Source organism: Amblyomma americanum, chromosome 2 (assembly GCF_052857255.1).
Source record: "Amblyomma americanum isolate KBUSLIRL-KWMA chromosome 2, ASM5285725v1, whole genome shotgun sequence".
NCBI lineage: Eukaryota > Metazoa > Arthropoda > Arachnida > Ixodida > Ixodidae > Amblyomma > Amblyomma americanum.
Genome location: NC_135498.1, coordinates 80922507 through 80944999, shown reverse-complemented (window position 1 = coordinate 80944999; position 22493 = coordinate 80922507). Strand labels below are relative to the sequence as shown.

General features: G+C 45.7%; 1 protein-coding gene across 2 annotated transcripts in view; it reads left to right on the top strand.

Annotated features, from left to right (window-relative positions):
* The window catches only part of LOC144121518 (mitochondrial sodium/calcium exchanger protein-like), a 119214-nt gene that overhangs the window by 74759 nt on the left and 21962 nt on the right, over positions 1 to 22493 (top strand). For both annotated transcript variants that reach the window (XM_077654756.1, XM_077654755.1), the window contains exons 2-8: positions 5446 to 5598; positions 7247 to 7299; positions 8717 to 8774; positions 9897 to 9999; positions 14199 to 14366; positions 18704 to 18889; positions 19974 to 20051. In XM_077654756.1, coding sequence (XP_077510882.1) covers positions 5446 to 5598; positions 7247 to 7299; positions 8717 to 8774; positions 9897 to 9999; positions 14199 to 14366; positions 18704 to 18889; positions 19974 to 20051 — 799 coding nt within the window. The remainder of the gene's footprint in view (positions 1 to 5445; positions 5599 to 7246; positions 7300 to 8716; positions 8775 to 9896; positions 10000 to 14198; positions 14367 to 18703; positions 18890 to 19973; positions 20052 to 22493) is intronic.

Here is a 22493-nt window from a genome sequence, read left to right as displayed (position 1 = left end):
TTCGCACAAAAGCATTCCTTTTGGCTAATGCGTTTACGCTTCTATATAACAGCCTATTGGAAAGAGGTGAGGCTGTTTTGCAGTTTCGCACGTGGGAGGGACCCACGTGATTAAAATTTTTGAGTGCTTACAAAATGGCGATGCGCCGAAAGTCTCACTGACGTCTGCATTGACGGCAATAACGGCCTACATTACGCTTCATAAAGACCTACATTAGGTAGGCCGTTATACATCTGTTTATTGTAAACACGGGGTCGTCTTACAACCGTCGTATACATAAAAACATGCTCGTCTGTAAGGCGTTCTACTATTGCCTATAAACAAAAGTATTATTCCGACCACCTGCTTTGCAGGCTGTCAGGTGGAGGTTGTTGTCCTTCTAGATGTTTTGAGAACAGAGAGCAAACCAAGTAACAGAAATAAAAATTCCCGCGAGCTTCGGCGGTCACAGTCATCTTTTCCTTGTGCTACTGCTTCCCACCGCCCTCCGGTGAGCAAAGGGGTGAACAAACCCCGATTGAGCGCGCCGCATGCCCGCTGCATGACGGTGCGGTAAACACTCGTACAACCCGAGTACGATAAATAGTGAGCAAGGGGTATCTATAGTTGAATGCAGTGAAGCTCCGCCCACATTCAGGGCCGCCGCACACAGAATTCCTCCACGACAAAAAAGCAGTCCGTAGCTAAGTGTTCTTGTTACCTAAACAAGAAACTAAGGACAATAATAAAATTACAACTTCTATAATATTGATACCCGGCTTGTTTAATATAGTCAAACATTAAAAAGTTGATTTCGTTTACTGTTGTGATTGGCTAGCGGAGTAATACAAGACGGCGCGGACCGCGTCCCGGTGTTAACTGCTTTTTTTTAAGTTGCATCGTACTTTAGTAAGAATCTTTTTACAGCAAGCCTGTATTAGATTGTTCAACTCTATCCAAGGTTTGTTGTGAGTATTATTCGTCATTATCACCAGCCGAGCTGAATTTACTTCGTGGCAAATGACTTCGTGGCAAATGACCCGCAGTAGCCTCCTGGTGATCTGATGCTCTGTATATCTGCACTTTCTTACTTTGCGCATTATAGACCAATGCCATATCCGTTTCGTTATTTTGATTTCCGTTTTAATATCAATCGCGCTGCTTAATTGCTGGCAATTCATGTGCTACATCTATTACTTTTTTGTCCACTCGCTTACTAAGCTGTATTTAGTCGTATTCCTAGCCTTAGTTTGTAGTTCTAGTTAGTTTATAATTAGTCTTCTAATTTCGGTCGCGATTACCGGTACTTATAGGTCGATTACACATTCTCCTTGAGGCAATTATTGCTTCGAATATAATTTATCACTTCTTTTCAACTTGGAGTAAAAAGCATCCACGCACTTGTGTCAGAAGCAAAAAGGGTGGGGCATAATTAAATCCACATAGGAGCACTTCGATGCCAGCCTGTAATATCGCTTTATCATCCAGCTCATTTGTATCAGACCGCTAATTCCTTGGAACAAACGTTTTCTGGGCAGTTGCAGTCTACATGTGAACTATTTGTCGCTCGTTGCGTTTGGATTGCCACAGTCTAACTCTTACGGAATGTTAATTGGTAAGAGTAATGGCCGTTTTCACTTCACACCTTGCTAGCGAACAGCCGCCATTCCCTCCCTATCACTCCTATAATCGTTCCGAGCACTTGTATCATTTCGTGCTTGGTTAGTGTTATCGGTTAGTAGAAAAGGGCTCGCCCCGGAAATGGTGTTCCATTGTTTTTAGATTGCAGCTGGCAAAGAAAAAAATATATGTAATCATTGTTTGCCATCGCCCTGAGGTCCAGGTCATGCCAATATCAAAGGAAGCATAGAGTGTATTCACCCGATGATTATACTTCGTTAATGCCAGTGAGAAGCGCACTTTTTGCTTTTTTCTAAATAGTTTTCCTCTCGACGAATATTACCAGCGAGACATGCTCAACTTTTTAATTTCAGTTCAGGATTAACAAAATGAGTTATTGTACGCAAACTGAGCGTTGCCTTTCATAGTGCTTACATGTTTACTTGTACAAAATGCGCAGATGAGGGGGCGGGGGGGGGGGGGGGTTATAATGTAGAACTTTTGTCTAGGGAATTCTGCAAGACCTTAGAGTTTCCGCACTGAAGGAAGGGGAGGACGTGGGAGTGGTGCTGCAGTTACTGCTACTTTTGTTCGCTTTCAAGGGGTAACCCATAAGTGTTGGATTTTTTTTCCTTCTGTAATTCTATGTCGAGCATGAAAATGCATTGAAGTGATCATGTTTGCCGAGGAAAGCTATTAATAAAAAGGCAAGATCACATGCTTTCACTCATTGCTGTTTGTATGGAGGAGGGTTATGACCCATTAGCTGCACGTTAAGAAAAGGTGGAAGGGTTTTAAAGTAGTTAGCCGAGGAAAGCTATTAATAAAAAGACAAGATCACATGCTTTCACTTATTGCTGTGTGTATGGAGGAGAGTTATGACCCGTTAGCTGCACGTTAAGAAAATGTGGAAGGGTTTTAAAGTAGTTAGCCGAGGAAAGCTATTAATAAAAAGACAAGATCACATGCTTTCACTTATTGCTGTGTGTATGGAGGAGAGTTATGACCCGTTAGCTGCACGTTAAGAAAATGTGGAAGGGTTTTAAAGTAGTTAGCCGAGGAAAGCTATTAATAAAAAGACAAGATCACATGCTTTCACTTATTGCTGTGTGTATGGAGGAGAGTTATGATCCGTTAGCTGCACGTTAAGAAAATGTGGAAGGGTTTTAACGTAGTTAAGCCGGTTAGACGTGCGAAAGCATATGTTTACACTGGTTGGCTCATGGTTTTGCCTTGCTAGGTCGTCGGCACTTCAGGAGATAACATGAGACTCAGGTTAAGCTCTGATAGAGGTTCAGCTGATCGGATCTGTTCACGCCGCAGATGGAATATGGTGAAAACGACGGTGTGCAATGCACAACGTGAGAGAGAGTTGCAGTTTAACACGAGGCGTGACTGGCTGCGGCGATTGTATAGTGCTCTCATGCAGTGGCCACCGAAGCTGATCTGTTCGAGCCGCCGCGGGTTCAAAATCCAGTGGCGACAATGTTTATTTCTGCATCCTCGCTGTCAAGGACGCCACAGAATTGTTGGATTGTTGGTTGCGTTTTACCTCGTGCAGTAGGGCTTTCACTCTAAAGTAAAACAGAAATGATCCCTCTAGAATTGCTTAAGGTGTAAGAGCTTTATAAAATAAAATACCTTTTTAGCGCAAGAGCAGCTATTCTACTCCAAGTACGGCTGCGAAGCACAAACACCGCCTCTTTCTCACTGGTTTTATTTGAAACAAATGGCGGCCATTTGGCATATTCGACTGCAAAGTTGTACTAAAAATGAGTTAGGATCTTGAATTCCGTCGGTCCATTTTTTCTTTAGACGCATGTACAAGTGCGTTCTTCTAAATTTATTTGCTTCCGCCCTTTATTCTGTGAAACTAGCAACAGCTCGAAACGAGCCTTCTATTTCCGGCTAACCGCCCGCATTGATGTAGCGAGAGGCCCGTCCCCGCACCCGTGCATTGCGGCATGCAGAGGAACCCGGAGAGTTAACGGCGCGCAACACTCGCGGAGCACCTGCTCCCACGAGACACCTGTGTGGCAAGCTCCACTACGTCACTATTCATTTATTTTTTTTTTTGAAGGAACACCTTCTGTTTCTTCGGATTGACTGCCGCGAGGGTGACTCAGCAGCTGTCTGGCGAGTGTGCTCCTAATGCGCGGTGTACTGGATGTTCGAGCAGTCGCCTCGATCTCCCTATCGCACAGTATCGCACAACAGGTGCGCAGAGAGACTTCGCGGATGTAGTGTGCGCGGCGTCGCTTGTGCAACCCTCAGCCGAGCCTGTATGCGTTGCGTACTGCCACATGTACACGAAGTGGTGCATACATCAACGCTGCAGCGCTTCGATGGGTGAGCCTGGCCGTATATGGGTACGTGCTACGAGGAAAGACAGCTCCAGCTCGCTCTGTTGCTGCTTCTACACGTTTTGGGTCGGGCCATAAGAACTGAAGGTACACCCGCTGAATGCCGGGTACTAGTGTTGCGTTAATGCATTACCACTAGCCACGCTTGCGATTGGTGACGGACCCTTTTTTCTGCTTCTCGTCTTCCTCTGGTGGGAGCTCCAGTAAAGGCTGCCGTATTCTATCCAGGCTGTCTTCATCTTCACCTGCTCTTCTTTGCTCTTCGTAGTGTTGCCTTTATTTCAAGATCACCTGAAGTGCGTAGATGACCTCTCCTTGTGTACCTGCGCGGCTGTGGCCACCATACCTACGCTTGTATTTTTCTTATTCATGTGACGTTAGACTTGGATTCTTATCCGGGTTAGCTTTGAAGTGCGTACGTAAAAGTGGTGCCGCAAAACTGTGGATGCAGGCACTAAGATATGTAATTTTTCTTTTTGTTTTCGAAAATAAAAGCGTTAGCAGGCAATCTTTTAGGTCGTTATTCGGTGTGAAGTTACAGCGATAGTTCAGTGCCGCTCATATGTTGGCCACTAGCTGGACTCAATTGTCCCGCCATTTCTGCCTCTAGTGGCAAAAAAAGACGATAAAAACGTCACTATTCGCACCTGCTGTAAAAGCTTGAACTACGTGTTTTGTGTAAGCACGTAGAAATACAACTGTTCTTCGCTGCCGTCGTGACCATTTGTCTCTGCACTCCGCCTAATGCAACTGGTTGTGGCCGGGTCTAAGGCGTTATTTCGGATAAACAGGAAGTTCGAATTAAACGAGATTTCATCGTATTGTTCTCTCTTTCTTCCTTTCTTTCTTTCTTTCTTCCTTTCTTTCTTTCTTTCTTTCTTCCTCTCTTTCTTTCTTTCTTTCTTTCTCTCTTTCTTTCTTTCTTTTCTTTTCTTTCTTCCTTTCTTTCTTTCTTTCTTTCTTCCTTTCTTTCTTTCTTTCTTTCTTTCTTTCTTTCTCTCTTTGTTTCTTTCTTTTCTTTTCTTTCTTCCTTTCTTTCTTTCTTCCTTTCTTGCTTTCTTTCTTTCTTTTCCTTCCTTCTTTCTTTTCTTTCTTTCTTTCTTTCTTTATTTTTTTTCTTTCTTCCTTTCTTGCTTTCTTTCTTTCTTTCTTTTCCTTCTTCCTTTCTTTCTTTATTTATTTTTTTCTTTCTTCCTTTCTTGCTTTCTTTTTTCCTTTCTTTCTTTTCCTTCTTCCTTTCTTTTCTTTCTTTCTTTCTTTCTTTATTTTTTTCTTTCTTCCTTTCTTGCTTTCTTTCTTCCTTTCTTTCTTTTCCTTCTTCCTTTCTTTTCTTTCTTTCTTTCTTCCTTTATTTCCCTTCTTTTTTTCTTCCTTCCTTCCTTCCTTCCTTCCTTCCTTCTTTTCTCTTCCCGGGTGCTTGGGCGTCGCCTGCCGCCACTGCTCTCCCCCCCCCCCCCCTCCGGACTCCTCGGCCTCTCCGCAGTGCGACGATGTGCACCACCTCAACGCCAGCCTGCAGTGCGACTTCGTGGTGGGCAGCGAGGACTGCCACACGGACGAGCAGTACTTGGCCTACACCACCTTCGTGTACTGCGCCTTCGGCTCGGGACAGACCGCGCCGGCACTCGCCGTCCTTGTGAGTGTCTCTCTCTCTCTCACCTGCCCACCGGGCACTTGGTGCTAATTATGAAGGGGACGAGGGTTCAGTCATAATTAGTAAAAATAGAGAGGTATATTTCACACAGCCAGCACCTATTGATGGAGGCTTGCAACCCTGGAATTAACTTCTGTTTCTCCGCTATCTTCGTGTTTTGAGCAGCGATGAGCAGTTTGTGTAAACGCCCCCAGGTGCCGTGGCAGTCTGCTAACCTCTTAATTTTGGCCCACTCTGAGCTCCAGACTTTGATACGCCGGTTCTGTGGGACTCCAAAGGTGCCTGCAGAGCCGACACGAGTGGTCGTGTCCAGCGCACTGCTGTCCGCGTTCTGGGCAGCCGTATCTAATATGATCATGTCATCACCTGGTTCCCAGAACATGCAGGTCTCGATGGCAGTATTAGGGCCGACGTATTAGCACGAGGATATACCTAATGACGGCGTACAATGACTGTACCCTCTACCCCCTCTCAACAGTTTTACACCCGCCAAAGAGACCCTCCGTCTAATCTGGCGTCTCTGCCCCCGCCGCATGAGCAACTTCCCCGGCGGCTCCAACACTTCAGTCGCATCCAAACACTCACTTACACCGCATTCACCCAACCTTAGACGCTGATACATGTCCCTGGTGTGCTGATATGTCTACATTCACACACATTACATGCACTTGCACAGCTAAAACCAACTACTTAAAGCCGCCCAACGGGGCGCTGCAGTAGTGGGAGGTGACGCTGGCCGGCGGCACCTTGGGAAACCTGAAAGGGATATAGACGCCATCGCCAAAGCGTCGGCGGAAGCTACTGGAGTCCTAGACTGAAGACTCTAACCACAATCCGCCCCGGTCTCCTTTATTGTAACAAATCTTTATTCTCTCTCTCTCTATGAGGAGTTTTGTAGCTCGCAAAGTCAGACAACTAAGCTATGGCTGTTCTGATACGCCACCATTTCGGCACATCAATTAGAGCTAAGTAAAATGGGGACACAAAACGTAGCCTATTTGTTCTCTTGTCCACGCTCCTAAAACCTTAGAGCTTTGTGCTTAAGGAGCTGATGGCTATGCGTAAGGGGTTTCAGCGCGACACATGGCTTTTTAACAAAAATGGGCCACGTGACAATAGAGCCGCATGACGTTCATTATGTTAGCCAAGACACACTTTGGCCAAGCTGTCCTTGGGCCAATAGAAATCAAATAATCGTCAGGAGGCTAATCTTCCGGCGCAGCGAATCCCGAATGCTTTTCTCATTGTATGCATATTGCATGTACGAAACCTTTTGCTTCTAAATGGTCTGTAGCTAATGTGTTTCGTGACGTGCTGCAAAACTAACTCCCGAATCTCCGCATAGAGTAGCGCAGTGCCACCGGCATAAAGTGGCACCTGGCGGAGCGGCCCCTACACCGGTGGTGGTTCGGCGTGTTCGCCGAAGATTAAGGAATTCAATATATGTGGTGCGCTTCATTAGATGTGTCATTCTCGGAGGAATCGCTTCTAAATTAAGATTTCTATATATTCGATTTTATTATGTTTCGTCCTTGGTTATGTGTCCTGCTTGAGTCAATGAGCTCAACTGCTCTTTGTTGCATAGACGGGGATTCAGACTTCCTCCTTTTCCATTGTCCTTGATTTCCAGGCCTTCGGTCTTCTCATCATGTTCGTGGGCCTGGGGATCACAGCTGACGATTTGTGAGTTCGACGACGCCGTTTGCTGTTGGCGCCCGTCTCTCTCTCTCTTATTTTAATCTTTGAATTTCGAAACTTTGCTGTGCCATCACTCCTCATCTGAAAAAAAAAAATGTGCCGTCGGTCATAAAATTCGCCCATTGAATGGCGGGAAATGACGTCACCAGACCGGAAGTGATATCACTTCCGGTAAAGGTATCAACAGATTCTAATGCTATCGCATTTCCAACACAGAAGGTAATTAGCTGTCCCTGCGAATTTTCTGTGGACTTGTTTCGTTCTCTCTGTTGTTTCTCTTTCCCTCTTTCCATTTATCTCTTTATTTCTTTTTCCTATCTTAAATTTTCCTCTTCCCCCTTTTCCATTCCTTTCTTACTTTATTTATTTCTTTCTTGCCTTCTTCCTTCTTTCCTTCCTCTTTCTCTCCTTCACGAAGTGGTGGAACACATATTCGCCACTTCACATCAGCCGGGTGCGCTTCTTGGGTGCACTTCTGTCTGCGTGAATAGCTCAATAGGGCAAATAATCTCTTTGAATTCGATATTAATTAAAGCCATGTTACTTGACGGTCACTGGCTTTCAGCTCATTGGTGTCGTGCGTCAGGTTGGGTATGCTGTAATACACGCATGTATATGTGTATCTCATGACCCGTACTCGCCACTTATCAGGTCGCAGCTGTGATATCAAGCACGTCTGAAGCAGTAGATTTTCAATATGTACACTGGAACTCGAAATGAGGCAGCTCTGCAACTAAAGGGCATCTTAGCGTCAAATTCTATTCATTTTCTTCTGCTAAAAACTTCAGAGCCTCTTGTGCCTTTCTCAACTTGCGCGCATCTGTGGAAACCTCCGTACAGGGCGTCCTCTGTCGCGTGCACCGCCGCCGTGCTTAAAATCACGCGACGAGCGAGCGTTTTGTGCCGTATATACATAGCGCACGTGTCAAGCACTATGAGGTATCGTTCAGTCTTTTTTTTTCTTTAGGTTTCTTGGGTCATGTGCTTACAAGTACACCGAACAAAGAGCTCCTGTGTTCTCAGAACTCGAGGTCATTCGCTGCAAAGGCCGCCCCTGACAGAAGGCCGTTTCTTTCTTCTTTTCCTTCTCTCTTTGTATCCTGCCTTCTTTCCTTTGTTCTTTCTTTCTTTCCTTCTGTCTTTCTTTCTATCTCTCTCTCTCTCTCTCTCTTTTCTTCTTCCTTTCTTGCCTACCTTCTTTCTTTCTTCTTTTCTTTTGTTCTCTTTCTCACGATGTTTTCCTTTGTTCCTTTTCTTTCTTTCTTTCTTTCTTTCTTTCTTTCTTTCTTTCTTTCTTTCTCTTCATCACTCATGTTCACAGTGGCAGCTTGATGCAAATATTTTGTTTATTTCTTGAAATGTGCTCTGGTGAGCTGCAATGTCCGCCTTTTTCTTTGCGCAGCCTGACGCCGTCCCTCATCGTGATATCGGACTCGCTGCACCTGTCTCAAAACATTGCCGTATCCTTTTTTTGCGCCCAAGTCCAGAGTCCTTGGACATCAATTTTAATTGTGAGGCAGCTGTTGAGCATTGCATAAAGTGCTGTTATGGAAATAATTGAAGGCACAGTGGTCCATTCTTCCTATGCGTAGCAAAAATCTTTTAAAGTTTGAACATCGGTCGCATCGAATAGTTAAGACTGCATAGAAAACCAATGCGGAGTGTTTTTGACGATTGCAAAAACGTTGATAGCAAAAAACTTCAAGCCTGCCGATGGGAGATCTGCGGTTATATTGACTATTATGGTGAAATCTTAAGGTAAATGAAAAAATTGTTCATAAATTATTTCCCGTTGAAAAAATGCTCTCGTCCAGAGTTTCTGGGTATATTTGCCTTTCTTTCCCTCTATCGTTCTGTTATTGTTGTCATCTTTTTCCTTGCAGTTGTGTATGAGAAAGATAGCCCTACATAATCTGATGCAAGCGTACACAGCGATAGAACAATTTAGGATACATTTGTTCATCCACCGGCAGAATAACATAACGGAACAATCCGAAGAGGCAAGAAGTTGTACTAGATTAGCCTAGATCCTCCGGGGAGCGTCGTCGGTGTCGTCATCCCAGCCGCGTACTCATTCTGCACAAAAGAGGCAGACACCTGTATGATGTGTATAAACCTGCCGGAACGGAGGCACGGCCGCTCTACCCTGGTCTCCACCATCCGTCGAAGGCCATCATGGACAACCGAATTCTAACCGGAGGCTCTATTCCGGACCGTGGTGCAAAGTACGCTTTGCCTCAGCCACGAATCCGCCCAGTCACTCATAGACCACTGCGGCTATTTCTGTTTGATCTGTGGCAGTCCAGCAGCAGTGGTAGTCATGCGTGACGTCATCATTGTGCTAATCATTTCGGTAAATAGGTGCCGCTGTTCTTCCGTCGTGCCCTGTGGGTGAGAGGCCGTTATTTGTTCTGTTTTTTTTTTCTCTGTCGTCTTTGCCCCACTGCAGCGTAGCCAACGGGGCCTACGTCTGGCTATTGTCCTTGCCTTTAATTTCTCTCTCTCTCTACCTCTGCGGCTTGTCTTACTCGCGTCGTTCGATGGCCAGTTGTACTCCTTGACTGCAGCTACACGACGCATAGGGCGTGACCTTCTTGGCCTTCGGCAATGGGGCTCCGGACATCCTCTCCTCGCTGGCCGGCATCCAGCAGGCCAGGCCCGAACTCGTCATCGGAGAACTATTCGGTGAGCGTCTTGCTCCCCGCTAAGCACGCCACCCATGTCAGAAAGGCAGGTGGAACGCATCTGCTTCAAGAGTGGGTGGCTGGTGAGACTTTCGAGGGTTAATTGGTTTGATCATAGAAGGTTGTGGCCAAGTACTACACCAGGGTGGCCAAATCCTGCTCTGGTGAGAGAGTGCGTTGTCGGTTCTGGTCACCGAGATCAGGCCGCACTCCAAGCCTGGTTATGCAATTCCATCGACACGCGGATTTTTTTTTTAACCCGGTGGAGAATTGCACGGCACCAGGATTTGAGCCCCGGTCCTCTTGCACACGAGGCGGATGTTCTACCTCTACGCCATCGCTGCATCTCTACGCTCTACGCCATCGAGATAGACGAGAACTAGGTGTGGGATTCCTCATTAATAAGGATATAGCTGGCAACGTAGATGAGTTCTACAGTATTAAAGAGAGGGTAGCAGCTATAGTAATTAGGCTTAATAGGAGGTACAAGCTGAAAGTGGTGCAGGCCTACGCACCCACATCCAGCCATGATGACCAGACCGTTGAAAGTTTCTATGAGGACGTAGAATCGGCAATGAATGAAGTAAAATCGCAGTACACTGTACTGATGGGCGACTTCAATGCGAAGGTGGGCAAGAAGCAGGCTGACGACCACGCGGTAGGTGACTATGGGATAGGCTCTAGAAATAGCAGGGGAGAGTTATTAGTCGAATTCGCGGATAGAAATAATTTACGGATCATGAATGCCTTCTTCCGCAAACGAGAAAACAGGAAGTGGACCTGGAAGAGCCCCAATGGTGAGATTAAAAATGAAATCGACTTCATACTATGCGCTAAACCTGGCATCATTCAGGATGTGGCCGTCCTCGGAAAGGTGCGTTGTAGCGACCACAAAATGGCAAGGTCTAGAATTAGCTTAGACTTGAAGAGGGAACGGAAGAAGCTAGTGAAGAAGACCATTAACGAGTTAGTCGTAAGAGGGAAAGCACAGGAGTTTAGGATAGCGCTGAAAAACAGGTATTCGGCTTTAACTGAGGAAGATGATCTTGGAAGATGATCTTGATGTTCATTCAATGCACGATAATCTGACATCAATAATTGCGGAGTGCGCAGTAGAAGTAGGCGGTAGGACAGTTCGAAAAGATACCGGGAAGCTATCTCAGGTGACGAAAGATCTGATTAAGAAGCGCCAAAACATGAAGGCATCTAACACTACTGATAGAATAGAACTAACGGAGCTATCAAAGTTAATAAATAAGCGCAAGGTAGCCGACATAAGGAAGTTTAATATGGAGAGAATCGAGCATGCTATAAATAACGGAGGTAGCCTAAAAACAGTGAAGAGGAAACTAGGCACAGGTAAAAACCAGATGTATGCATTAAGAGACAAGCAGGGCAATGTCATTAGCAATATGGATAAGATAGTTAACGTAGCCGAAGAGTTCTACACAGACCTGTACAGTAGCCAATGTAATCAGAGCATTAATGAGAAAGACAGCAGTGCACAGCAATGCATCATCCCGCCAGTAACGAAATATGAAGTAAAGAAAGCCTTAGAAGCAATGAAAAGGGGAAAAGCAGCTGGGGAGGATAAGGTAACAGCAGATCTGTTGAAGGATGGAGGGGACATCGTGCTAGAAAAACTAGCCACCCTGTATACGCAATGCCTTATGACCTCGACTGTACCAGAAGCTTGGAAGAATGCAAACATTATCTTAATTCATAAGAAGGGAGACGCCAAGGACTTGAAAAATTACAAGCCGATCAGCTTACTATCCGTTGCCTACAAAGTATTTACTAAGGTAATCGCTAATAGAGCCAGGGCAACGTTAGACTTTAATCAACCAAATGATCAGGCAGGCTTTCGTAAAGGATATTCCACAATAGATCATATTCACACTATCAATCAGGTGACAGAGAAATGCGCATAATATAACCAACCTCTATATATAGCTTTCATTGATTACGAGAAAGCATTCGACTCAGTGGAAACCTCAGCAGTCATACAGGCATTGCGTAATCAGGGGGTAGAAGAGCCTTATGTCAAAATACTGGAAGATATATATAGCAACTGCACAGCTACTATAGTCCTCCATAAAGTCAGCAATAAAATTCCTATAAGGAAGGGCGTCAGGCAAGGAGACACGATCTCGCCAATGCTGTTCACCTCAGGTTTACAGGAGGTACTTCGAGGCCTGAATTGGGAACAGTTGGGAATAAGAATAAATGGAGAATACCTAAATAATCATGGATTTGCTGATGACATTGCCTTACTGACTCACTCAGGAGGTGAACTGCAAATCATGATCAATGAGTTAGACAGGCAGAGCAGATCGATGGGTCTAAAAATTGACATGCAGAAAACCAAGGTAATGTTCAACAGCCTAGCAAGGGAACAACAGTTCACAATTGGCAGCGAGAGCCTAGAAATTGTGACGGAATACGTCTACTTAGGGCAGGTAGTGACAGCTGATCTGGATCATGAGAGGGAGATAACTAGAAGGATAAGAATGGGGTGGAGCGCATATGGCAAATTCTCGCAGATCATGAGTGGCAGTTTACCAATTTCCCTCAAGAGGAAAGTGTACAACAGCATAATCTTACCGGTCCTCACCTACGGGGCAGAAACGTGGAGGCTAACGAAAAGAGTTCAGCTTAAGTTAAGGACAACGCAGCGAGCCATGGAAAGAAAAATGATAAATGTAACATTAAGAGATCGGAAGCGGGCAGAGTGGGTGAGGGAACACGGGTTAATGACATCCTAGTCGAAATCAAGAGAAAGAAATGGGCTTGGGGAGGGCATGTAATGCGAAGGCAAGATAACCGCTGGTCCTTAAGGGTAACGGAGTGGATTCCAAGAGAAAGTAAGCGGAGCAGGGGGCGGCAGAAGGTTAGGTGGGCGGATGAAATTAAGAAGTTTGCAGGCAAAGGGTGGATGCAGCTGGCAAAGGATAGGGTTAATTGGAGAGACATGGGAGAGGCCTTTGCCCTGCAGTGGGTGTAGTAAGGCTGATGATGAAGAAGATGATGATGATGATGATGAGGCTTTCGATAGGCAAAATAATTTATTGGAATGCTGGCAGCTTCGTCGCTTACGGCTGTATTGTGTGCGAGGATGAAGAAGCAGAGAATGGAAAGCGCGCTGTAGTTTTGGTTAGGAGACAAACAGCTGGAAGAAACACCATTAGGCGCTTGGTCGTGTTCGTCCACGCATCTTACAGTTCCTTGTCTTGTAACCAACTTCGCTGCACTTTCTGTTCAATGCTTATTCGTACAAACTAACCCCTGCCCATGCTTTCATGGAGAATCAAGAACTCCGATACGAGGTAAAGCAGGGGTAACTGAGTCAATAATAATAATAATAATAATTGGTTTTTGGGGAAAGGAAATGGCGCAGTATCTGTCTCATATATCGTTGAACACCTGAACCGCGCCGTAAGGGAAGGGATAAACGAGGGAGTGAAAGAAGAAAGGAAGAAGAGGTGCCGTAGTGGAGGGCTCCGGAATAATTTTGACCACCTGGGGATCTTTAACGTGCACTGACATCGCACAGCACACGGGCGTCTTACCGTTTTTCCTCCATAAAAACGCAGCCGCCGCGGTCGGGTTCGAACCCGGGAACTCCGGATCAGTAGTCGAGCGCCCTAACCACTGAGCCACCGCGGCGAGTGGGTAACTGGGTCGAGGCTCTGTATTCTGAGCAACTGCATTTGAAGAATATTGTGGGAAGGGATTATGCACGTGATAATGGAAGGTTGCGACATTAATAGATATTTGCGTAGTTTTTTTTTGCGTGAAGGATAAATTTTGACAATTAAACTTCCACAAGAGTAGGGCATCTGTGTTTGGTAATTTTAATTGCGGGTGTGAGAGCATGACTTAATTTATGGGAAGGATTCCAACGAGAACAAGACGAAGATGCAGTAGAGGCACAACGGAAACAGTGTAGACGGGTCCTAAATAACAACTATGCACACAGCTCGTCGAAACCGGTGGTGTCTGAAAACGTGTGCGCCAGTGTTTGTGCGCGCTTGTTTGTGTGTTTTAATTCGTCTGCGTTGATCGCAATGGAGTTAGTACATTAACCTAGCACGCTAAAGAGCAGCGCCCGCTTATAACGTGTGCTGTCCCAACATTCACAACGTTAATCCTTCCTCCGCCGCTTGGTACATCACACCTGCACCTGCTTCGTCCTTGCAGGCGCGGGCATCTTCGTGACGTGCGTGGTGGCCGGATCGGTGTACCTCACGCAGGACTTCAACGTCATGGAGAGGCCCTTCCTGCGTGACGTCATCTTCTACATCGGCGCCACCTTCTGGGCCTTTTTCCTCTTTTACACTCAGCGAATCACGTTGGCCCACTCCATCGGTGAGCTCACTGCCTCTTCAGGCTGTACGCTCTCTCACGCAATATCTGCAGTTGCGTTTTCAGTTATTGAATTCATACTAGCTGCGTCTTACCGCACTCTTTCATAACTGCTTCACATACAGCTTTAGAGTAACAAAGCATATTACATCTCTAACGCGCACATGACTCGGAGGACGTCTTTTTTAATTTTTATTTATTTTTGCAAAAGCAGAGGCACTACCCTCCCGTAGCTCTCCGCTGTGCTGCTGATTTTTATTGTTTATTTTCATTAAAACGTGTTCAAGATTGGTTATTATGGTACTTAAACATCGGCTGAAATATATATTAAACTCCTTCTTGGTGGGAACAGCCGAAAAAAACCAAAACGCAGACACAGAAAGGAACACACAGAACGTAGACGAGGCTGACTGTCAACTAAACTTTTTATTGGAAAATCCGCGCTTTTTGTTTCCTTGTAAAAAAGATCTTGCTTTTATCTCCCGTGGGGTTCGTTCAAGAAGGAAATTTCTTGACAGAGAGATGGATGGTGTGCTGACGCACCGCTTTAGTTTAGTTGACAGTCAGCCTCGTCTACGTTCTGTGTGTTCTTTTCTGTGTCTGCGTTTTGGTTTTTTTCGACTGTTCCCACCAAGAAGAATGAACCAAATAGCTCAGTTTTCTACTCTTTTAATATATTAAACGATTTGTTTTTTGTGATGTCCTTTACCGGGGTGTACGGAAAAAAAGTAGAGAGCTTTTTCAGTGTCACTGCTTTTGAACAAAACAATATTCTGAAAATTTTGTGTCTGGTTGCATAAAAACGTAGTTTCCTTTCTACACAGAATTAGTCTACCGATGTCATTATAGATGCTACTTGTATATATCATAATTTTACTGTCATGGAGGGAACTTATATACTGGCACTAATTCCGCTGTGCCAGAACGTCGCCTCAACACTTCACAGCTCCTACAGTGCTGCAAAGAGATACTGCGATCAAGCATAGTACGTAGCTTGAAATTCCGCGCGACAATATCTGCCTCGCACATCGGTGAATTGGTCGTACTTCTACGGCCGGAGTGGTGACAAATAGAATAAATATTTTCAGAAAAGGTAACACTAAAAAGAATACCAATCCAGGTGTGAAAGCAGAGTAATAGAAGTGACTTTGGCAAGAGCTTCCCGCTAGAACTTTTCGGCAAACGTTTTCTTTTTTTTACAAAAATGGGAGATTTTTTAAAATGGACGCCACAAAAAGAGTTTCTATTTCAAATCGCCGCCCAGCTGCATCCAGGTTGCAGTGCTGTGTTACCGATCGACCATGGGCACGCATCGACATGCATTCCTATATCGCACACATCGACAAGTGTGCACGAACAATGGGCATTGTGTCGAGCGGCTGCTATCTCCAAAGAGAAGTGCGCATTCTCGTCGTAAAAGCGCGGCCACTGTAAGCAAAGTGATCCACTCGAGTTACTTGAGACGGCCCATAGCTTGTCCAGCAAAATCACGGAGACCGGCGTTGCAGCCTACTTCGATCGTCAGGTTAAGCACGGCGCCGTATAACATACGCCGCGAACGCGCGGGGCGGGTTCCCTGGGACTAAGCTGTTTCGAACCACGAAAAAATTAAAAGCACAACTGAAGCGCCAATTTAGCGACTTGCGTCTTACTCAGAAAACCACTGAACACGTCATCATTCACTGAAGATGCCCACCCCTCATGTGAAACCCCTGCCTAAGTGCATTTGAGGAATAATAAATAAGCATATGAATGAATGAATGAATGAATGAATGAATGAATGAATGAATGAATGAATGAATGAATGAATGAATAAATAAATAAATAAATAAATAAATAAATGAATAAATAAATAAATAAATAAATAAAACCGTAAAATACGTATTTGTCGCAGCCAGTTCCACCAGGTCATTGCTGCTTCAGACGATAATAATTGGTTTTTGGGGGAAAGGAAATGGCGCAGTATCTATTTCATATCGTTGGACACCTGAACCGCACCGTAAGGGAAGGGATAAAAGAGGTAGTGAAAGAAGAAAGGAAATATACGTGCCGTAGTGGAGGGCTCCGGAATAATTTCGACCACCTGGGGATCTTTAACGTGCACTGACATCGCACAGCACACGGGCGCCTTAGCGTTTTTCCTCCATAAAAATGCAGGCGCCGCGGTCGGGTTCGAACCCGGGAAGTCCGGATCAATAGTCGAACGCCCTAACCAGTGAGCCACCGCGGCGGGGCTGCTTCAGAAGAAGATATTTACTACAATTGCACCTCGATACAACCAAGTCGAAGAGGTCCTGTGATTTATTCGCTACATCCGTTGCTTCGTTACAACCGTAGTTAGCCTTCTGTAGCCATTCGCGGCTGAATACAGACAACACCAACCGAGCATGTTAGCCTCACCAACGCGTGCTCGATCGTTTTCTCCCGCGGCTTCTACAAAAAGAGTCTTGGAGTAATAGTGTCATAACGGACGGGGTGAGGCCTGTCCTGCATGTTCAGCACCACCGTGTTCTCGGTGTTTAATCCTATACGGGCCTCGGTGAAGAATGGCGAACGGCGGCGATTCCGTCGTGAGGGCCCCCTTTTGGTTTGCTTCTCCGCATGACGGATGAGCACGTTGGCATAGCACATCACTGCATGGTAGCAATGTCTAGTGGAGAATTACTACGCCAGACCGAAGATTAACTATTTGAAAATTTCATAAAGGCTCCTTCAACTGCTTCGATGGCAAATTATCTCAGCTTCGTCCTTGTGCCTTTCACACCGTGGACTGTGACGTTCGTGATCGCTTTCTTCGTTTCCAAATATGCTCGGAGAATTCTTACCCAGTTCAACCGCTGTGATCGTGACCGCGTGCGGGTCAACAGAAATCGTCTTGAGCTTTTGATTTCCTCCGCTGTCACTAATCTTAGAAGGGCACTAAAGATTATGAGCTCGTCTTTTCACCGCGGGAACTCGATATCTGCGCGCTCCGAGCATTCTTAGAAACTTCGAATCATTCTCCTCTGCGGCCGATTCCCGTATTAATTCGGATTAAACGTCCCGGCTCCCGCCTTTTTTTTTTAACTCACCTACAAGAGTAGGAGGAGTCAACCAACGCATGGGGTGCCCCTCATCCAGTCGTGTGGCGGCCTGTCGCTCTGCCATCGGCGAAGTGATACGTAAAGCAAAGAGCCCACGCGTATTTTTATTTTCGTGGGCCTAATCTGCGACTATGTTCTCTGCGACTGAAACTATTTATTCGCGAAAACCTAAAAATACAAAATAAAAGCGAAATCGACCGGCTCAAAGGCACTCCACACGTTGGTTGACTCCTCCTACTTTCGCGAGCGAGTTCAAAAAATTAAAATAATTAAAGGCGGTAGCCGCGGCTTTAATTCGATCTATTAAGGAGATCAGTCGCACAGGACAGTAATTCGAAGTTTCTAAGAGTGCTCGGAGCGTGCATAACGATTTTTCGCGGTAAAAAGACCAGCTCAGAATCCTCTTTAGTGCACCTTTAACACTGTGCAATCAACGGAGCGTCTTTACAGTCAGGCACATCAAATGCACTGCCGAACGGTCTAACCACGTGGTCGCGGAAAACCGAAACTAAGCATCACACGGCACCTGAGAAGCTGATCGTGATCGCAGCGGGCCACGCGTTACGAATAGGTTGTAAAATGGAGGAATTCCAAAGACCTTGGCAACATTGTAGAGGCTCCTCCGTTAAGCGGGCCGCGTACTCGCGTTTCAGCGATTACGGGCGCGCAGGCTTCGAAAGCGATGTAGCCGACGAATCGCGCGCAGAAACGCTCCATGGGGTCCCGCATGAGATGAAAAAAGTTTTATGCATGCTTTTTGCTCTGATATACAGAACCGGTTATCCGCGGTAATTTCAGTCTGGCACTTCTAATGGCTACGGAACAGTTGTGCAGCGTTACAAATAATGGATATACTCAGCGCGTTATTACCAGGTAAGTTCTCTTGGAGTTCATTATATCCCATCTCAGGAAAATTTTGCTTCATGACAACGAGGTACGAAATGCGCGGCCTTCTGTCGGAGCGCTTCCATGGGGAATAGCGATTCCTTGGTTACATTCATTATGCCGTTATACCGAGGATTGACTGTGCTTCAGAAGGAAATCCTTACGTGCTTAGTTGGTGAATGCTTCACTAGTAAATTTATGCGGACGCAAAACGGCCAAAAGAAAGACAGATAGGGCGAGAAAGTCTGTCCCTCTTTCTGTATATCAATCTGTCCTCTCTCTCCGATCGGCAGTGTATTCTGCGCGCCCTCTGTTTCGTCCCGGTTTCCTTTTTCTCACATAAGACGCGCCCCCTGTCGCCCTGTCGTGCAGGCTTCATCATCCTGTACATCATGTTCATCCTGGTGGTGGTCCTCGGCAGGCTGGTCTACCAGCGCATGGCCAAGGCCGAGCAGGAGAAGCCTGCGACGGACAAGGCACCGGGTGTGACGGCGGCGCCCAAGGGTCTGCTGCAGAAGCTCAGGGAGGGGCTCTGCCCTGTCAGGGCTAAGGCCGACGGTGCGGGCTCAACTTCTCTCTTTGCGCACTGTTCTCGTCAGTGTACACCCCTTCTGTAGCCTGTCTCGCACCAGACTCAAGTTGACGCTCTCCTAGATTACACTGGAACGCCACCCCAACCCCGTCTTAGATGCTCGGTTTAACTGTCTCCGTTATATCTGCCCAAAAGGCAAAAAGTCATTGTTTTTTTTTCGCGTTGATATTTACTCTGATTGTGCAGGTACGTTGATTGGGAGAAGTTTGATATGGATCTATATGTCATCGACGCAGATACTGTAAGCTGGACAGCGAGGGAGAGCAGAAGCCAGGAAGGCTTGCATGCGCGCTCACAACCCCCCCCCCCCCCCCCTCCGCACACACCTCCTCTTTCCCCCTTGAAAGTTTTTCAAAAAAAAAACGTCTTTTCATATGGGCTATAACGTTATGGTAAAAATTGAGTACTTTATAACCAAAAATAGCCTTTTTTCAACGCTGTGTTTGGCGCATGCTTATGCGTAATAAAAGTCGAGATAACAAGCGTACAGTCGTAAACAGTTTGAGAGGGAACAGTGTTGAAGCATCCTTTTATTGATTACTCCATAATAATGTATGAAAGCACAGTTTTTTTTCTGTTTTCTAACTAGTTTTCCTCTTGAAGCGCAATATCCAGAAGTCGTTCTCAAATTTAGTGGAGAAATAAGTATAAAATGTACAATTTTGTGCAAAAATTTTGTTCTCTCCCATATTTCTCACAACTGCGCATACGCACAAAAAATTCTGGGACTTCGTACGTGTGTCCTCGTGGCGGTTTGTTGTCTCTGTTACATGCGCTGTTCAACGCAGCATGCGCGGACCAATTGACCTTACTTTTCGCTCCAGCACAGAGGTGTACCACGAAATATTGAGCGACAAAGTATAAGATCCACGCCGCGCGAAGCAACGTGTAACAAACGCCCACACAAACCACATTCGGGCAGAACCAATCAGGCACCTCTCGCCTCCCAGCTGCTGTGCTTACGCATTTGTCCTCGTTTGATACTCTCCCTCTTTTGACCTGAAACTAAGCCCCCCTTCTTTTCCCCGATCTCCTCTCCCACCCTCGCAGGCGCTGGCGACGAGCAGAAAAAGTCTGGCATGTTCGACAACAACGCACCGGACGCGTACGAAGGCGTCGTCCTGCGACGTAAGTGGGCTACGTATCGCTCGAAGAACAGCTCCCGGGCTTGGGCAGTCTTCCCCGAATGGTCTGTGCAGTAAGATTCGATGTGAAGGAGATCACTTTAGGCTTAGCTTGCTCGGATAAACCGTTATATGGCAGTTCATTCAACATGACGGTTGAAAAATAAATACATCAGCATATATATATATATATATATATATATATATATATATATATATATATATATATATATATATATATATATATATATATATATATATATATATATATATATATAGCAATCCACGCTAAAGACAGGGCAGGAAGATGGGATTCTTGATGGCAACGTTTAGACGAGAGAACTTGTCTTCGCATGTCCAACATTCTCGGACAAAAATTTTTAATATTGAAAAATTGGAAGATACTGTTCTGAAAGTATCGAAGGTAATGGTCCATTCTTTTGGCGCGCGACAAAATCTTTCTTCTAGCGTGTTTCCAGCGAACGCGTCAACCAGTATGTCTGCCATAGAAAACCAATGGGGAACCTTTGATCATAGCAAAAACGTTAATAGCAAAAAAAAATCAAGACTGCCGTCGGGTGGTCTACGCATATATTGATTGTTGTACTGAAATCTTAGGTTCTATGAAAAAAATTGCGTTAACAAACTATTTCCCGCTCAAAAATGCTTTTCACCAGAATTGTTGGGTAAGTCTGACAAAGCGAAGATAAGTGCTCTTGTCGAAACACTGGCTAGGAGACAGAGGCTCCCCCTGGACCTGCGTTCATTTTGTTTTGTATCAGCATAGCTAGCTTCCGTGTTCGTCAGTCCTTCGCTACCACTTCTATGGGAGGGCTAGTGATGATCACGCCTAGAAAAATTTGTCGCTTTCGGTCGACGTGGAGATGGTCACCTTCGTGTTGATTCCGGCTGTCCATTCTTTTCCCATTGAGCCCGAGGTCATGGGTTCGATTCTTGCCCCAGCAGAGGCTTTCCCACGGAACTGCAGTGCTCATACTATCACGTACTGAAATTCGGTGAAGGCTGCAAAGAACATCTGGTGGTGAAAGATGAATTCGGGCTCTCCTCTCTATGGCATGCCCGATAATATCACGTGTAGCATTGGCGCGTAGTAAGACATGACAAGACTGCACGTTCCGAAGAGCAATCTAACTGCGTACTATCGCTGCAAGACTAAAAACATTGCTTAGAAATGACTGCATTTTACCACATTGCTTGTGTCCTTTTTTTTCTACTGAGAAATTGAAAATTGAAAATTGGTTGTTGGGGAAAGAAAATGACGCAGTATCTGTCTCACATATCGGCGGACACCTGAACCGCGCCGTAAAGGAAGGGATAAAGGAGGGACTGAAAGAAGAAAGGAAGAAAGCGCTTTCTCGACATTCGGCAGTGTATCAGCGCCAACACATATCTGGCGTATCTGTGTCTGTAAGTGCTAACATGAGCGTATACAGTCTGGGGCAGTATAAGCTGGAACGGTCGAGAGATGAACTTTTTGCGCCAGCGGCACCGTCGGACGCTGAAACAGCGCTGTTCAAAGACGCGGTTGCATTTATTCGTCTTATGTGCCGTACCTGATCAACGAGTGGCTTATTCGTCGTTCGAAGCTATGTTCTACAACCGTAGCCAAAGGTAAACAGGAATAACGGCTTTTATTTAATCTATATATTCGTGTACAGTCTGGCATTACAGCGCCTTTCAAACTTTAAAGACCCGAAGGTATGAGGACGCCAGTTCACCACACCCTTCTGAAATGTGCATTTTAAAATGTGCTCTGATAACTCGGCTACACTGTTCAAGACTTGAGGTTGTGGAGTGCAGATCTTTGGCCATTGCTACAGATCTGTTCAGGGGCCAATTAAGAACGTCAGAGTGCTGCCTCGGCATGCTGTAGCGTGAGTCCAGTCTCGCGTGCCTTACGCGAGAGTGTCTGGGTGTGTGATAAGTTCCGCGTGAAAACATCGCTCCAACCTCTGTTGCCCATCGACCGACGAAACCCTAAATTAGGCTTACTAGAGCCGAGGAGGCTGTATCGTGGGAACTCGGTGCTCACGCGATCGCCCGTGCCAAAGGGGCGATTTCTAAATGTGGAAAGGCGTCTGGGCTACCAGGGTTGCTTCTCACGGAGAAGGTGCGAGGTACGTGTGATAAACTAACAGTGATAAACGAACAAAAAGAAACAGTTGCGCATATTAATTATTAGGAAAATGAGTACTTTTTCGTTTGCCGACGTCTCCTCGGTGGAAGGTCACGCAAATCGCTTTCATGCCTTGTCTCCAAACAATTGTATTTAGAGCGAGAGCTCTATACTCCTTGAGCTAAGCTACAGCTTCCTATTTCGATGTGTATGAGACAGTGACCTTCAATGCCTCACAAGGTCAAACAGAACTTAACTGCGTGGTGGTATGGCCCAAGCGGTGGTAGTATAAACACTTGATTTTATGAC